Raw genomic sequence first — 14508 nt, 5'->3', positions numbered from 1 at the left:
CCTGCATGGTGCAGTACTCCCACACTTTCCTCCTCATCCCATCTCCACCGTGTAACACAGCCTCCCAGGGGCCAGCTCAGGCAACCTTATCTGCTGGCCCAGAGCAGGGTGGAAGCCCGACCATGGTTTTGAGGGACTCCCAGAAAAGACCTGAAGCCCAGCTCCTGCAAAAAGTGCCCTTCACCCCTTTGAAAGTCTCTTTTCCTTTCCCGGTGCGCGGCTCAGCCTCCTTGCCTGCGTGGTGTAGCAGGGAGCACTGACTGCAAGCAAGCCCTGCAAGGCAGTGCTTCACTCCCATGCTCATGGCTGGATTTGGGACCCAAATATGAGGCAGGCCAACTGTCTAATTTTTTTTTCTTTTTTTATTTAACAAAACCACTGCAAAATAACAGAGAGAGAGAGAGGAAGCAAGTTACACCCGTAATTGTTGCCTCAAACAGATCCAGCAGCAAACACCTGAGTGTGGTGCAAACGCTGTTCAGGCGTCTCTGCCCAGGCAGGCGCTCGGGGCAGACGTGGTGGCAATGTCCCCGCAGAGAGCAGGGGCTGGGGGGGGCGGCATCGCCAGGCAGCCGTGTTGGGAAGGGGGTGTGAAGCGTTGAAAACTGGCCTATTTCCACACCGCTGCCCCAGGCAGTCAGCATCATGCTGGTGCTCATCACTCGTTTCCCTCAAGCAGGCGAGGCCATGGGTGCTGCAGCAGATGCCAGGGTCACGCTGCAGACACCCATTGATGGCAGGGCTGGGCAAACCTGGCGCATTTTTGCCAGGCCGCCACGGATGCTGGCACTGCTGTTACCGGCTCCAATTCAACCCGTGCAAGAAAGGTCAGGAAAGGAAAAACTGTAGGGATGTCGGGGCTCGAAAGAGGAACCGCATCAGCCCTGCTGTGCTCTGAGGAGGTCCAGGTCACACTCAGTGAGGGACAGGCACCGTGCACGGCTGGTGAGGGACATCCCCATCCCTCCCCTCCATCCCTGCACTGTTCCATCCTGCCAACTCCTCCTAGGCCACAGAAGAGCTCAGGCCCAGGGATACGGATGGAAAGAAAAGGGAACGGGCCTGTGCTGGAGACCGTGGCTGCTGCTCCAAAGGGAAGGCTGAGACCCCCTCAAACTCATCGCACAGAAAAATCCACTAACCAGCTTCCAGCAAGTTCCTGAATGTGGCAGAGGTAAAACCCCAAAACTTGGCCGTAACCCACGTGCCGCCAGCACCGCTTCACTCATGGGGTTTCTCCTTGCTGGGGAGCTCAGCACTCAGTCCAGCAGCTCCCCACTCAGCCTGATGCAGGTTTCTCAATCACGCTGGAGACAGAGCAAAGAAGAGAGAGCAGGCAGGACTCTGCACAGCCCCGCACACTGGCACAAGTCCTGAGGAGGGTCTACCATGCACCCTGTGCCTGGGAAGGGAAGCAGGCAGGCTTCACAAGCTTCAGATTCACAGCTGGGAGCTAGCTCCAGCTACAGGCATGGGGGCCAGCCACAGCCTTCTTCAGAGCCTATATGCCTTGAGATTTGGCCTGAGGAAATGAAAAATACAGCAGTGGGTGAGCGTGATGCCTCAGGGGCAGGAGTCCCTTCCCTGGGGTCTGGGCAGTCACTGGGGATTTCCTCCCCTGGCCAAGCCACGGTGGCAAAGTGGAGGGACAGCTGTGTGCATCTGGTTACAAAAGCACCGCAGCCTCATCCTGGGCATCCTTGCACAGGGCCGCAAGCCTCTTTTGGCATCCAAATGTCCTGGGCCGCCAAGGGTTGGCACTGCTGTGGGAAACCAAACTCTCCAAAAGAGATGCAGAGAGGCGCAGCTGAAAAGGTAAGGGCTGCTTTCTTCATCCTTCCCAAATCACTGCAGCACCACATCTCTGAGGCAAGGAGGCAACCTGGGACCTGGCAGGGGCTGCCCACCGCCAGGGTCATGGACATGCCTACGAGGACTTGCAAAGCACCCACCAAACTCATTGCAAACTTTCCCCTTGCCCCTGTGAAGACGTATGTGTTGCATCTCAGCCCAGGGAGGCCCTGGAAGCAGTGGCCTTTCCCAGCCTGGCAGAAGGTAGTTATTGCATACAGTAGTGCCAGGGCTGGATTTATTTGGGGTGGAAGAGGGATTGCAGAGGACGCACACCGATCCCAGTTTGAGGGAGGAGGGATGGAAACTGAGACCAATTATCCATGCCTATCCATGGTATGCTGTAACAGCCTCCCCGGCTCTGACCAGCACCCCAGTCAGACTGGGAAAATGCTATCTGGTGACTGGTTAAACCTGCCCGTGGGCTACCCCAATGCTTGGCCACAGAGCTGAGCCAAGGCAGGCTGAGGGCTAGTCCTTACCTTCCTGGCGGAGTTGGCGTCCACCTTCTCTCGGAGGTGAATCACCCATGGGGCTTGCAGGGGAGCACAGAGGCGCTTGCCCTTCATGGTAATGAACCTGCCAGGTCCACGGGAAAAAAAAGACCTGAGCGAGAAACCCTGGGGATTCTCCAGCATGGCCAGAGCTCTCACCCGTCGCCTCCACCACTGCTCTGGCACAGGACACAGGGTAAAGCACTGCCCTCCTCTGCCCTGACTTGAGATGAGTTTCTTCCCTGTCTTTTTTCCCAGGTGTTCCCCTCTCAGCAGGTCTCTCCTACTCTGTTTGGGCCTCTGATCTCCAGGGTCTTCCCTTCTCTTCCCATTCCCCTGTCTCCAAATTCAGCCCCATCTCTCTTCTTACCCTCCCTCCACCCTGCTCTGCCTCCCTCCTTGCAGAGCGCCTCCCTGCCGCATGGCCAGCCTGGGTGTCTTACACTGTGGCAGGGATGACACAGCCGTCCTGCACCAGCTGTATCCGGTAGTCCTGCACTATCCGCTGGGGGATGCGATTCTGACTCGTCCGCAGGCAGCAGTCCACGACATTGTTCCCACTAGACACTGGGGGAGGAATGCAACATGTGGGCTGAGGTTGTTCCCTGTGGGCAGCAGCAGCTTCACCACCCCCAGGTGATCCTGCCAATCTGAGCTCCCTACACCCTGGTCCCCTTGGGACTAGCACTTGTGGAGTGAGTTCTTTGTGCTCAGCCAGGCTGAGCTCAGAAGCAACAAATTGGGCTGGAGTATGAAAAGCAAGAGTGATTTCTGGCTGGGGAATATTGCTGTTGTCTAAGCAGGTGGGCTCCATCTGAAGGAGTCCATCTGAACCATGCCCCACGTGGAGCTGAGTGGGATGGTGTCCCTGCTAGCTCAGTGCAGAGCTCCGTGCTTCCACTGCCACAGCGAGCCGTGCCCTTGCGCACAGCCCTGATCGCAAATGCACGCTCAAGTTTTATTGGACCCACTCCCTGGCGCTGGGAGCCCTTTGCCTCCTTCCGACCGAAAGCAAAGAAAGTGAAAAAGAACAGGCTGGAGGAGGGCGCCCCTCCTGCACACGTAGCTCCCTCCTGCAACCCCGGAGCCAGTGCCTGCCAGCTGGGCAGGGCAGGACGAAAGCATTCGCCTGGCTCCGGGGCGCTGTGATACAGATACTGAAGACATCTGTCCCCAAGGGGCTGGGAATGTCTTTGTCTATATTTGCTATATGCCTGCTTTTGCAATCACCCCATTACTAGCCCACCCCACACTGATCAGTCCCGTTATAGCTGAGGGACACAACTATCTGCGCTTCGTGGCGGGGTAGGGGAGCCCAGCCATCCTCCAAGCAAATGCTCTATTTACTGTTAATGCCCAGCAGGGCTGGCAATGCCCTGGGATGACTATAACTCCCTGCAGCATTGCAGACCTGGGAGCTATTTGCTCGTCCCGGGGCTACCCCACACCAAAGAGGCAGCTTCCTTTCCACTGCCAGGGGGAACACATTTCCCCTGGTGTGCCGGAGGTGCTGGACCTGCAGCAGTCCTGCTCCCGCAGGGGGAAAAGGGGCTGAGACCATCCCAGTCTGGTCTGCACAGACTGGGCTAGGGCACTGGGAGGCAGGATTGCTCCACCGCCTTTCCCAAGTCCAGCCCTCCCCCCTCATGCCCTGCAGGATCCTTCCTGGACTTTAGGCAGCACAGAGTTCCTCTGGGATAGGATGCAAGCAGATGACTCAGGAGGGCTGTGACAGACTCCCAGCAGTGGGTCCCTCTAAATGTCTGCTGGAAAAGCAAAAGGGGGCTAGAAGCTGGTTCCATTCCCTTCTGCAAGCAAGGCACCCGAGAGGTTCCCTCTTACCGTCCAGGACATGTCCCAGCACCAGGAGGCTGATGCACAGAAGATGCGGGTGCTGCATTTCGCTGCCGACTTCGGGCAGAGGATGGCCTGGGAGCTGGCTGCGGTCCTCCGGGCAGGAGAGGTGAGCGCTCTGTGCAGCTTCCCTGTGCTCTGACACTGCTGCTCCACTGCCTATTTATCCATCCAGTTTGTGGCTTTCACTTTCTTTTGAAGAGCGCTGGAAAGTTGCAACAAGGCTTGCCAGAGGCTGGATTTCGATCTTTGAGCAGTTCCCGAAGGTCCCAGCTGCCTTCCCTGCATCCAGCTGCTCTCTGGCCCAGAGGTAAACACCCTCCTGCCCTCTCCACTGCTGGTGGCCCGGGGCACAGAGCCTGCTGGCCAGAACCAGGGTTGCCCCGGTGTCTGCTCACCATGAAAAAGCACCCCAGAGCCCTGAGCAGGCACATTTGGGGTCTCATCCTGCACATTTCCCAGTCCTTCTTCCAAGACATCTCTGAGACATTCCCAATGGCTCATCAACATTTCTGAGGTCAAGGGGAGAACTTGCCTCAGTCCCTCTCTCCAGGTACCTCTCTCTGCTGGGGGGAACCTGCCACACTGCTCAGCCCTTGAAGTTTGCCTTGCTGCCCTGGATCCCCCTGACCCGGTTGCAGGAGCCAGCTGGCTCCTCCTGCCTTCCCCAGTGCCTGGGTGCTGGGCTTATCCAGAGCCTGGCATCCGACCTCTCCGGCTCCAAGGTGCCTCTATGCCAACACCGGCAGGGGAGGACCCAGCCTGCATGCTCTGCTCCGAGGCCACGAGCCCATGTGCAAAAGGCAGCATGCTTCCCAGGTGTCCCAGCAAATGGGCTAGTAGCCAAAGGCACTGCAGATTTTTCTGGAAACAGGTTTCTCGACATAAGAGCAGAAGAGCTCTGTCTGCACTGCTGCAGAGCAGCTCCATGGCTATGCAGGCACTGCAGGGAGCGAAGACCCGCGCTCCTGCTGCAAACCTGCACTGTCAACCTACACTCAGAGCCTGTTTCTCCTGGAGAAGATGGATCATCACTGGGCCAGCACCTCCTGCGGCAAGGTCCGTTAACCAGCCTGCTTCAGCCTTGATAGGTGGCATATAGGATGCTGAGAGCAGTGGGTTTAGGCAGCATGGAGAAGGGAAGGGGAAAGCGAAGGGGCTCTCCTTGCTGTCAGCAATTGCCTGATGTGGGTTTGGAGGGAAACCAGAGCCAGGATCTACTTGGAGGGGCCCAGGGTCAGGATGAGAAGCAGCAGCACAAGTTGCATCAGAGAAAATTCCCATTAGCTACCAGTAAAAAATGTTCCCAGCGAAGGTGGCCAAATCCTGGAGCAAGACCTTCATCCCTCCATCTTCTCCCTTACTCCAGCCTTGGCCTTCCATTGCTCCTTGGCAGAGAGTGCTGCCCTTCCACGGGGACAAGCCACAAAGTTGGAACTGGAGGAGGTCAGTGATTCCCTGGTGTCTTCTTGGATGTACGAGTCCCACAGATAGCGTGCTCTGCCCCTTCGCTAATCTGCAGTAAGAAGTGAGAGGAGGCTCCAGCTGTGCCATCAGCTGAGGTGCCCCTGTCTGGGCACCAGCATGGGCGGGACCCAATGGTGGGAGAGAGGCACCAGACCCCTGCATCCAGCTGCTCCCCGTGACCTAGCAGGCCATCTCCATGCCAAGGGAGAGAGCCGGTTGGCAGGAAGAGCAGTAAAAACAGGATGTGCTAGCTTAACTTCAGTCAGCACCTGTCTCCTTTTATCACTCACAAACCCTCTTATCAGAGGGAAATCTTGGCTGACGGAGGAGGAATTTAGGCAGCAGAGGATTAGCGTCAGTCATCCGCCTCAGCTTCCCTGGGGATTTCAGGGATGCGGGCTGGCTCTAGGACCTGCCTTCCATTGATCTTCCCAGGCATGTGCCAAGGACACCCCACGGCAGGGAGGATGGCAGCTCCTGGCTGCTGACGCTGGTGGCCAGCATCAGCAGCTGCTCTTAAGCCAGAGCCCGTTCTTCTCAAAGAGGGGATCTGCCAGAGCAGTGTCTCACAGGCAGCAGTGTGGGGGGAGCTGACAATGAACTCTCCGCCCCTTGCACGTTTAGTGGCTTTCACTGCTGACGGAGTGTGCCCAAGAGCTGGTGGGTTTGCCGGGGATGTTGTGGGTCCCCTCATGTGAACCACCTCCAGGCACTGCTGGGGTCCAGGTCCCCCATGGCAAGTGGCTCTGATCCAGCCACTTCCCTGGCACAGGGGGCTTCTGGCCATGGCTGGTCTCCAGGGTAGCCATGCATGTCCAGTGTTGGGAATACATCCCACTGGGGGTTAACCCCTTTACTGCCTCCAGCTGCGGTGACCTGACCCAGGTGGTGGGGACTCCTGCTCATGAGCCACCCATAGTCCCTGCTGACACATGCCGGGGGAAGAGATGCTCGTCCTCCTACTGGGAGCTGTCTCCATGCCAAGTGGGTGAAAGCACAGCCCGCTCACAAAGGCTGTGCACAGCAAAGGCACCGGAGGGTGAAGAAAGGGGCTTTCCACTGGCATTGTGAAAGGGGGATGTGGTGGGTTTCCCCCCCTACGCTGGGGTCAGCAGGGTTTCTAAGAAGTGAGTGGTCATTTCTGAAGTCCATCGCTGCAGTATGCATGGAGGTGTCCCCATCCCACTCATAGAGCTGAGTCAGGAGCTGCGGGGAAGCACGGTGGTGCACATGGGCCAGAAGAGATGCAACAGACAGGGAAGAGGGGGTATTTGGGGATGTAGGCTCTTGAAACACACACTGGTAGGGAAACGGACAGGGGATCTGATATCATTTGGGAACAGGAGAGAGCACTGTGCGCACTGGCCTCTGATGCTTCATCCAGAGCGCGAGAGCTCCAGCCCTGCGGAGCTTCACCGCAGGCAGACACAACCCTGAGCATCCACCCCTGCAGGAGCCTCAATAACTCGTTTGCTAATGAAAGTGGAAACAACGAGGGAGGTGGAATCCTCAGGGGAAGTGCAACCCGTCTAAATGCAAATGGGCTGTGTGAGCACCTCCATCTCCAGGCTCTCCTCAGGGAGGACTGGCCACGCCGCCCGCTTCCCCCCCAGCACCCTCCCAGAGCCCTGAAGCTTGCAGTGGTCTTGCAGTGATCTCCTTTCCACATCTGACCAAGGGACCTGGGAAGGGCAAAGGGGGAATTCCAGTAAATTCCAGGCACAGCCAGTCCCTGGGGCAGGATCTGACCTGGCTGTGTTTGCCTCATTGGGAAATACTGGGATATCACAGCTGCTTTGATTTCCTTTTTATCCATTTCAGCAGCCTGGCATGGGAGAGCCTCCTGCACAGTCCCCAGTGCTGCCTGAGGACCAGGGCCATGGCCAGCCACAGGGCTCAGGGCCCTGCTGTCTTACTGGGGCTCCTCCAGCTGAGGGGAACCTGGCTGGACTGCTTTAGATGGGATTTTTAGGGAAGGAAATGAGCCAGGTATTCCTTTGCCTAGAGCAAGTAAAGATGACCCTGAAGGTCTGGCTAAGAGGGTGCTAAAGGCCCCAATTCCTGGTCCGTGAGTGCCCCTCTGCCTTGACATTTGGTGCCTTCTGCATCATTAACGCTGAGGTGCCCAGGCGTGACGGCCTCTGAGTTGTGTTCCACTCGACCTGCCCTGGGAAGCATCCATCTCCCTAGGTCCCTGCGACGCACAGATCCCTTGGCAAGAGATATTTTCATAGCATCCTGCAGAGTCTCACGGTGGCCCTTCAGAAATTTGGGGTCGTGCATGACTCTCGCTGGTGGTGATGGGAGGGGGGGATTTCTTTTCCGTTCAGGGCTCCATCCTTGGCAGTGGCCTTCGATCTCTGTGTGTTTTTCTTCTTTCTCCCTCTTCCTCCTCCCCTGCTACAGTAAAACTGGGGCTCTGGGCACAAGCCCAGCACTGGTTGCTCCCCATGCCCTAGGCGTTCAGGGACAGCTGGCCAGGCTTTGCCTGTGCTTCCTGCAGACATCCTCAGAGAGTCCTTGCAGCACTGCCCCTGTGATGGCATCACGACAGGGAAAGCCAGAAGAGATCCCCTGGAGCTTCTCAAAGCTGGATGTGGGCACCTGCACTGCATCCGGGGATGGCCAGGGACGGAGAGGGGAGCTGCATAGGTGTTGGCCCCAGTGCACTCCCTGCTGTGCATCCAGCCCTCATCAGACATCGCAAAACTGGCACGCAACTAGCATCAAAAAAAGCCTTGAAGCTGCAGTCAAAGTTCACAGCCTTTTAGTCCAGGAAGATCATTCTGCATCAGCCGGGGATGCTGAATCACAACAGACTACCACTTCTTGGGAAACACGTGGTGCAGAGGGACTGACCCGCTGCATGTGTCTCCAGGTGCGCACACCTGGAGCCCAGCCCAGTGTTTCAGCACAGCTCGCTCCGTGCCAGGGCAAGCCTGGAGCATCATCTGCACTGGATATCTACTGAGCTGATCATTTGGCCCAGGTTCAAGATTTCCCACGGCAGGCTGTGGTTCCTGTCTCGCCTGGCTATTTTCTGTCACCTAATCCTTTTTGCTCTAGGGTGTCCAAGCCCTCCTAACTTTTCACTCTGTTTGACGCAGTTGCAATTTTTCTTTCCCTCTCAGGAGAATGATTTGCAGGCTTGTACAGCCCTGCACGCTCACTGCCATGGCACAAGCCAGAGAAGCGCTGCCCTGGCTTTGCATATGCGGCAAAGCACCCGTTCCTGCGGCTGTTTTGCCCTGCCCAGATGTACAGCCATGTCCATCCTCCTCTGCCACTTCACTACTTTCTTAGAGCACCTTCTTTGCCCCATTTTGCTCATCATAAGTCTGTGGGTTCGCCTCCTTGAGAGCTGGGCAGTGCCCATGCCTGAGACTCCTTCCTGCAGGTTACCCTGTCCCCTTTGCCTTCCACTCTGCATTTGCAGCCGCAGCTCAGTGCTTGCTCACCGAGTCTGACCCAAGGGGCTCAGAGTTTCCTGAGTGAGGTTTCCAGTGGGGGTAAAGGATGCTAGGGTTTGCCAGGACCCCCAGGCACGTTCCTGGGACAGCTCGGCTCCAGTGAGCCCGCTGCAGCCCATCGCCTCTCTCTTCAGCCTCCTGCAAGGGATCTCCTCGGAAATGTTTCCCCGGTGCCATGCCCACGCCACGCACCACAACAGCACCACTCGCTGCCCACCTCTCCAGTAAGAGAGTTCACTAAGTCTTAACATGTTATTTTCTCTAAAAGCAATACTTGGAAATAAAGCTGGAAGCTGTGTGCAAATGCCGGGGGGGGGAGGGGGGGGCATGTGTGGAGATGCAGTTGTGCATTCATGTCTGTGCTTAGGTGTGTGCTCCTGGCAGGTATCTGTGCTCATGCACGTGACAAGCATCGAAGCAGAAAGCCTGCTTTTAGGATAAATTGTCTACAGAGCACACCCTAGCCACATTTTTTAACCTGTCTTAGTCCCTGGCCCATCTAGCTTTTTTTTTTTTGGGGGGGGGGGGTCGGGGGGGAGGAAAACTCAAGCAGCATTCACATTTACAGCCACGGAGAAATTAGGCTCTCTTTCACGTGCTGACTGGCTCCTGACATCTGCTCCCACTTTGCTGTTTGTGGCCGGAGATGTATTTGGTTAGGCCTCCTTTCTAGGGGTTTTTTGCAATCATTTCACAATCCTCTGACACCGAGACCAGCGCAACAGCTCATCCTGCACAAGCAGAAGTCAGCCTCGCAGTGCCTGGATGCAGCTCACCCTTAGCAAACGCGGGGTGGGCTGCTTCCGGCCCTCCCACAACAGCCCCGGCTGACTCCCAGCCTGCAGAGAGCAGTTCCCAGGCTCCCAGCACGGTCCAGGCCAGAGCATAGCCTTTTTAATAACTCACTTTAATGCTGCTTTCCCGGAGCAGCCAGGAGGGCTGAGCCCAAGCGCTACTTTGAGCGAGAGGCGCTTGTTCGGGGAGGCTCAGCACTGCGGAGAGAGACTTGGCCACAAGCAAAAGATGCTGCGTAAAAACCATTTTGTGTCGCTGGGTTTACTAGGATCTCAAGACGCCTCGTGCTCAGCTAGCGTGGGGCGATTGGAGCAAATAGGAGGGCTTCACCCTCCCTGGGCAACGAAGCAATGACAGCCGAGGCAGGAGCTGCAGGTAAGGGTACCCGCTGCCCCGCTCTACCATGCTGGCACGGCCCCTTCCCCTGCCCATCCCAAATCATGACAGCAAGAAACAGCGAGGTTGGTTAAGAATATGATTTTATTGCCTTACATCTTGTCTCAAAACCCGCCCGGCGGGCGGACGCGTGCTCCCACATGCTCCGCGGAGCAAGCTCAGCACCTGTCCGTTCTTCAGGGCCAGTATCTCAGACTTCACAGTTTCTTTATGCAGTCTTTAAACAACACCTAAACGTCCACCTAATAAAGCGATCAAGCTAGATAAATGTACTTGATAGAAACACTCAGCTACAAGCTTTCTCCAGCCAGCACACAGCCTTTGCTGATATTGTTAAGCTCTGCAAATCCTATTATTGTAATTATACAGCTTAATAGACTTTAACTGACCAAAGTCCACGTCTGAAGTCTCTGCAAGCAAATAGCACTGCAGCTGCAGTAAGACCCTTCAGATTGCTCCTTCTCAGCATACTGGAGGGGTTTTTGCAAACACGGGTAGTTGCCACGACCCTGTCAGCCCTGTTCCCAGATCTATCCCCTCACTCCCTGCGCTCTCACTTCATGGTGTCCCTGGGTTAGTGACTCCTCATTTTACTAAAGATTTGGGATAGGGTCGCTCTCAAAACAACTGCAGTGTGTTTGCAATGAATTTTGCAAACTGTTCTGCTCCCCCACCTGCAGTGCTTTGCACACACCATTTTCACATGCAGGCTTTCTGGATTTGGGATGAAAGTGTAAAAGCATCTTTTTTTCCCTCAGAAGGCAAAACTTAAGACTGAACAGCTGACAACAGCAAAAACAAGGGGGACTAAGGGGGCAAAATTCCACCAAAATGAACATTTGTTTTAATTATAATTTCATACTTAAAAAAAAGGCATTTAACAAAAAAATCAAAAGGGAATGCGGACAAATCCTGACTTCTTCCTCCAAACTACACTGCAACAGTGTGCTGTAAAAGCAGAAGAGAAGCCCCAGAGCAGCTCAGGAATAAAGCCACACCATCCCCCCGCTGTCCCCAAACTCTTGTTCTTGCCACTACCGACTGCTCCGCAAGGAGGCCCAGGGACACAGGGACGTGGACCCTACCCAGCACCCCACAGCCTGGCAAGCCGGAAAAGAGCAAACGGGCCAGAGAGCAATGAAATGCAGCCGTGGTTTATTCGGTAGAAAAATAGGAGTAATCTTCCAGAAAAGCTAGCCTATGATATGAAGGGTACCCTGTAAAAAGTACGAGGAGCCGAAAGTAGAGCCCTTCAGGAAGCCTGAATGAAAGCACACTCTTTACATATAAATACAAACGTATAAACCCCCCCCCCCAACAGTCAAAGGAAAAGCTGCCATCCTGTCGGGCACCCCTGGAGCTGGCGCAGCCCCCCGGCCAACCCTCCCCGGCGTGGGGCTCGACCCAGCAGGGCCACGGCTCAGCTCCCCGGGGCCAAGAGGGACGGGGGCATCCCGAAGGCTGGCTCTTGCACCCCGCCGGGAGCCGCCGTTGCCGAAAACCCCAGCGGCTCGTGCCTTGGATCACGGCGGGGGCGACGCTGCAGCGGGCACGGCAGTGCCGAGGGGGCCGTGGGGCGGAGGGCAGCCCCCTCGGCCAGCCCATCCTCGCCTCGGCCAGGGCTGGTGGCCGGCACTCTCCAGATGTCCGTGTCCAGGCGATTGTCGGTGGGGAAGGCGTCCGTCCTAGGGAGAGGTAGGAAGGGGAGCATGGTTAGCCCTGCTGCGCCTTTGCTTTAAGCATCGCTATGCCCAGCAGCTGTGGCAGGAGACCCTATCCGAAGGCAACCAGTGGTTTGGAGGGGGCCGTGCCCTAATTGCCTCCATGATCCGGCTGCTGCTCCAGCACCTTTTCCAAGCTCAGCCAGGTGCCTCCCTCCATCCCATGAGAAACCACAGGGTGCTAACCAGGACATGGGGCAGCATCCTCCCGCTACTGCTCGGCACCCCCCGCTCATCCCACCTACCTCTTCAGGGCTGAGCTAGGTGCGCCGCCCCCTCTGCCGCGAGGCTTTCCTGCTGGATGCTGCGGGCTGCGCTTTCTTCTTGTCCAGCTTCTGCATCAGCTTCTGGACGGCCGTGTCGGTCGGGGAGGCGCAGATCTTCTTATTCTTCTTGGTGGTGAACCTGGGGGTCGAGGCAGAAAGGTTTGCTGTGGGGCTGCTATGGAGGTGGACGGGAGGCTACAGGGGTGACAGGTCGGGAGGACCCAACTGCTCTGGATGGCTCCCACCCAGCCAGGGTACTCACACAACGGCACGCAGCAGGCAGCCTGAGTCAGGTCCCTGTAGGCTGTAGGACTTCACCCAGCCATGCGGGATGACCTTCCTGCTGTTCTTCAGGCAGCAGTCGGAGGCTTGGCTGCCTATGCCTGGGGGACAAGGGGGGACACGTGGGATTTTAGACCTGACCCGGGGCAGCTTTCCAGCACTGCGGGACCGTAACGCGGCCAGCTCAAGGTAAGGGAACCACAGCAGGTCTTGCAGAAAGCCCCCGTTAGGAGTAACCCCTTTGGTGGTGGGGGCGAGCATCCACAGGCTCAGGGCTCTGCCCTCCGGGGATGCACGTCGGTGCCATCAGCACCAGAGAGACTGGAGAGGTGCTGGGGCAGCCACGTGACGATGGGAGCCCTCAGCCCCCACTCCCTGTTGCAGGTCAGACCTTGCCGCAGGGAGACGTGACGCCAGGTTTTTTGGTGAGGAAACTGAGGCAGAGAGGGGCTCCTTGCAAAGGAGCTGAAAATCATTCTTCTGCCCCTGCCACCCACCGCCACCACTGCCCTGCCAGCCACAACTGCTGCTTCTCCCTGGCCTGAGGTAAGCAGGGCAGTCCTCAGGGGAAGAGCTAGCGCAGCACGCGCACACACGTGCGCGCACACACATGCACTCACACCGCGTGGGAACGCATGGCAAGCACCACCGGCGTACTGCAAGCCAGCCGCGCACGCGCACCCCTGCCCGTGAACGCACTGCAAACGCTACGCGCCGACTCCAACCGCGTGCACAGGCATGGGCACCCCCGCCCCCGCCACGCATGAACGCAGCACAAGCACTACGAGTAAACCCTGCCGGCCAGCCATGCACACGCATATCTGCACGGCAAAGCGCTGCAAACACTGCATGCGCACAGCGCACCCCAGCCACGCAGACACACGCACGCAGGGGGACACGCTGCAATCCGGTCACACGCGCAGGCCTTCCAGCTGGCAGCCTGCACCCAGGGGCTCAGCACCCTGCACAGCCCCTTAGGGCACTCCGACCCGTGCACCATCCCCCCCCCCCCCAAGTCTGGACACCGGGGGTTTGCAGCCCCTCACCTCGAGCCGGGTAGACGAGGAGGGCAGCGGCCAGCAGGAGCAGCGGCAGGAGAAGGCGCAGAGCCATCGCGGGCAGCCGGTGCGTCGGGTGCTGAGCTCTGCTTGGGAGCAGGACGCGCACTGCTGCCTCGTGCCTCGGACACTCCTATTTATCCCTGGATGCTTTGGTTTCATTTTCGGCCACCCTGGCATGCAGCCCTCCAGTCGGACAGGGGGCTGGGTGACAGAGGAGAGGAAAGGGAGAGGATTCCTGTAAGCAGCAAGCCCCCCCTTACAGATGTGTCCTATCTTGTTCCCAGCTGCCATTCACTGCACCAGGCGGGGGGCACGCTAGAGACACAGCCCCCATCATGTCTCGAGTTTGTGGGCTCTCGTTTCCTACCCGGTCCCACAACCTGCTGCTACCTGCTCTTGTCAGGTCAGGTGTTGCTGCTTGCCTGTTTGCTCCCCAAGCGCAGTCCCTGGCGGGCTGCCAAGCCAGCCGGGAAGCCAAAAAGTCGACCTGCTCCACTTCCCCCAGAATATGTTGCTCGGCAGCCGCCAGCTCCCTGGTTGTTCCCAAGGCAGGCTGCCCACCTCGAAGGGGCAAGAAGGGGCTCTGGGAGACCCCAGTCGTGGTCCCCTAACCCCCATCCATGTCCTGCTGCCTTGGGATCCTCCTGAAACAGCTGGGCACATATGTATGGGCTGTGGTGGGGCCAGGCTGCAACTGGGGCTGCGGGAGAGGGCATAGCCCACTCCCAGCTCTGCAAGCACAAAAAAAACCCCAGGAATCTGCAATGACATTAAATTGTCAGGAGCTGTGGATGTTCACCTGCCTGGACCAGCTGGAGAAAGGGGCTCACGGACACCTCCTAAGGTTCAAC

General features: G+C 57.5%; 2 protein-coding genes across 2 annotated transcripts; both read right to left on the bottom strand.

Annotated features, from left to right (window-relative positions):
* Positions 1–1224: 1224 nt before the first annotated feature.
* LOC138064151 (C-C motif chemokine 19-like) lies at positions 1225–4443 on the bottom strand. The gene is made up of 4 exons (XM_068925430.1): positions 4188–4443; positions 2789–2912; positions 2334–2430; positions 1225–1522 (listed from the first exon to the last, which is right to left on the bottom strand). The coding sequence occupies exons 1-4, from the start codon at positions 4243–4245 to the stop codon at positions 1502–1504; spliced, it is 300 nt and encodes a 99-aa protein (XP_068781531.1). The 5' UTR covers positions 4246–4443; the 3' UTR covers positions 1225–1501.
* A 5956-nt stretch (positions 4444–10399) lies between these two features.
* On the bottom strand, positions 10400–13797 carry LOC138064091 (C-C motif chemokine 21a-like). Its single transcript, XM_068925024.1, has 4 exons — positions 13643–13797; positions 12577–12697; positions 12294–12453; positions 10400–12012 (listed from the first exon to the last, which is right to left on the bottom strand). The coding sequence occupies exons 1-3, from the start codon at positions 13707–13709 to the stop codon at positions 12309–12311; spliced, it is 333 nt and encodes a 110-aa protein (XP_068781125.1). The 5' UTR covers positions 13710–13797; the 3' UTR covers positions 10400–12012; positions 12294–12308.
* Between the last annotated feature and the right edge of the window lie 711 nt (positions 13798–14508).

The sequence above is a fragment of the Struthio camelus genome, chromosome W (assembly GCF_040807025.1).
Source record: "Struthio camelus isolate bStrCam1 chromosome W, bStrCam1.hap1, whole genome shotgun sequence".
Classification (NCBI taxonomy): domain Eukaryota; kingdom Metazoa; phylum Chordata; class Aves; order Struthioniformes; family Struthionidae; genus Struthio; species Struthio camelus.
This window is presented reverse-complemented; position numbering and strand designations above follow the sequence as displayed.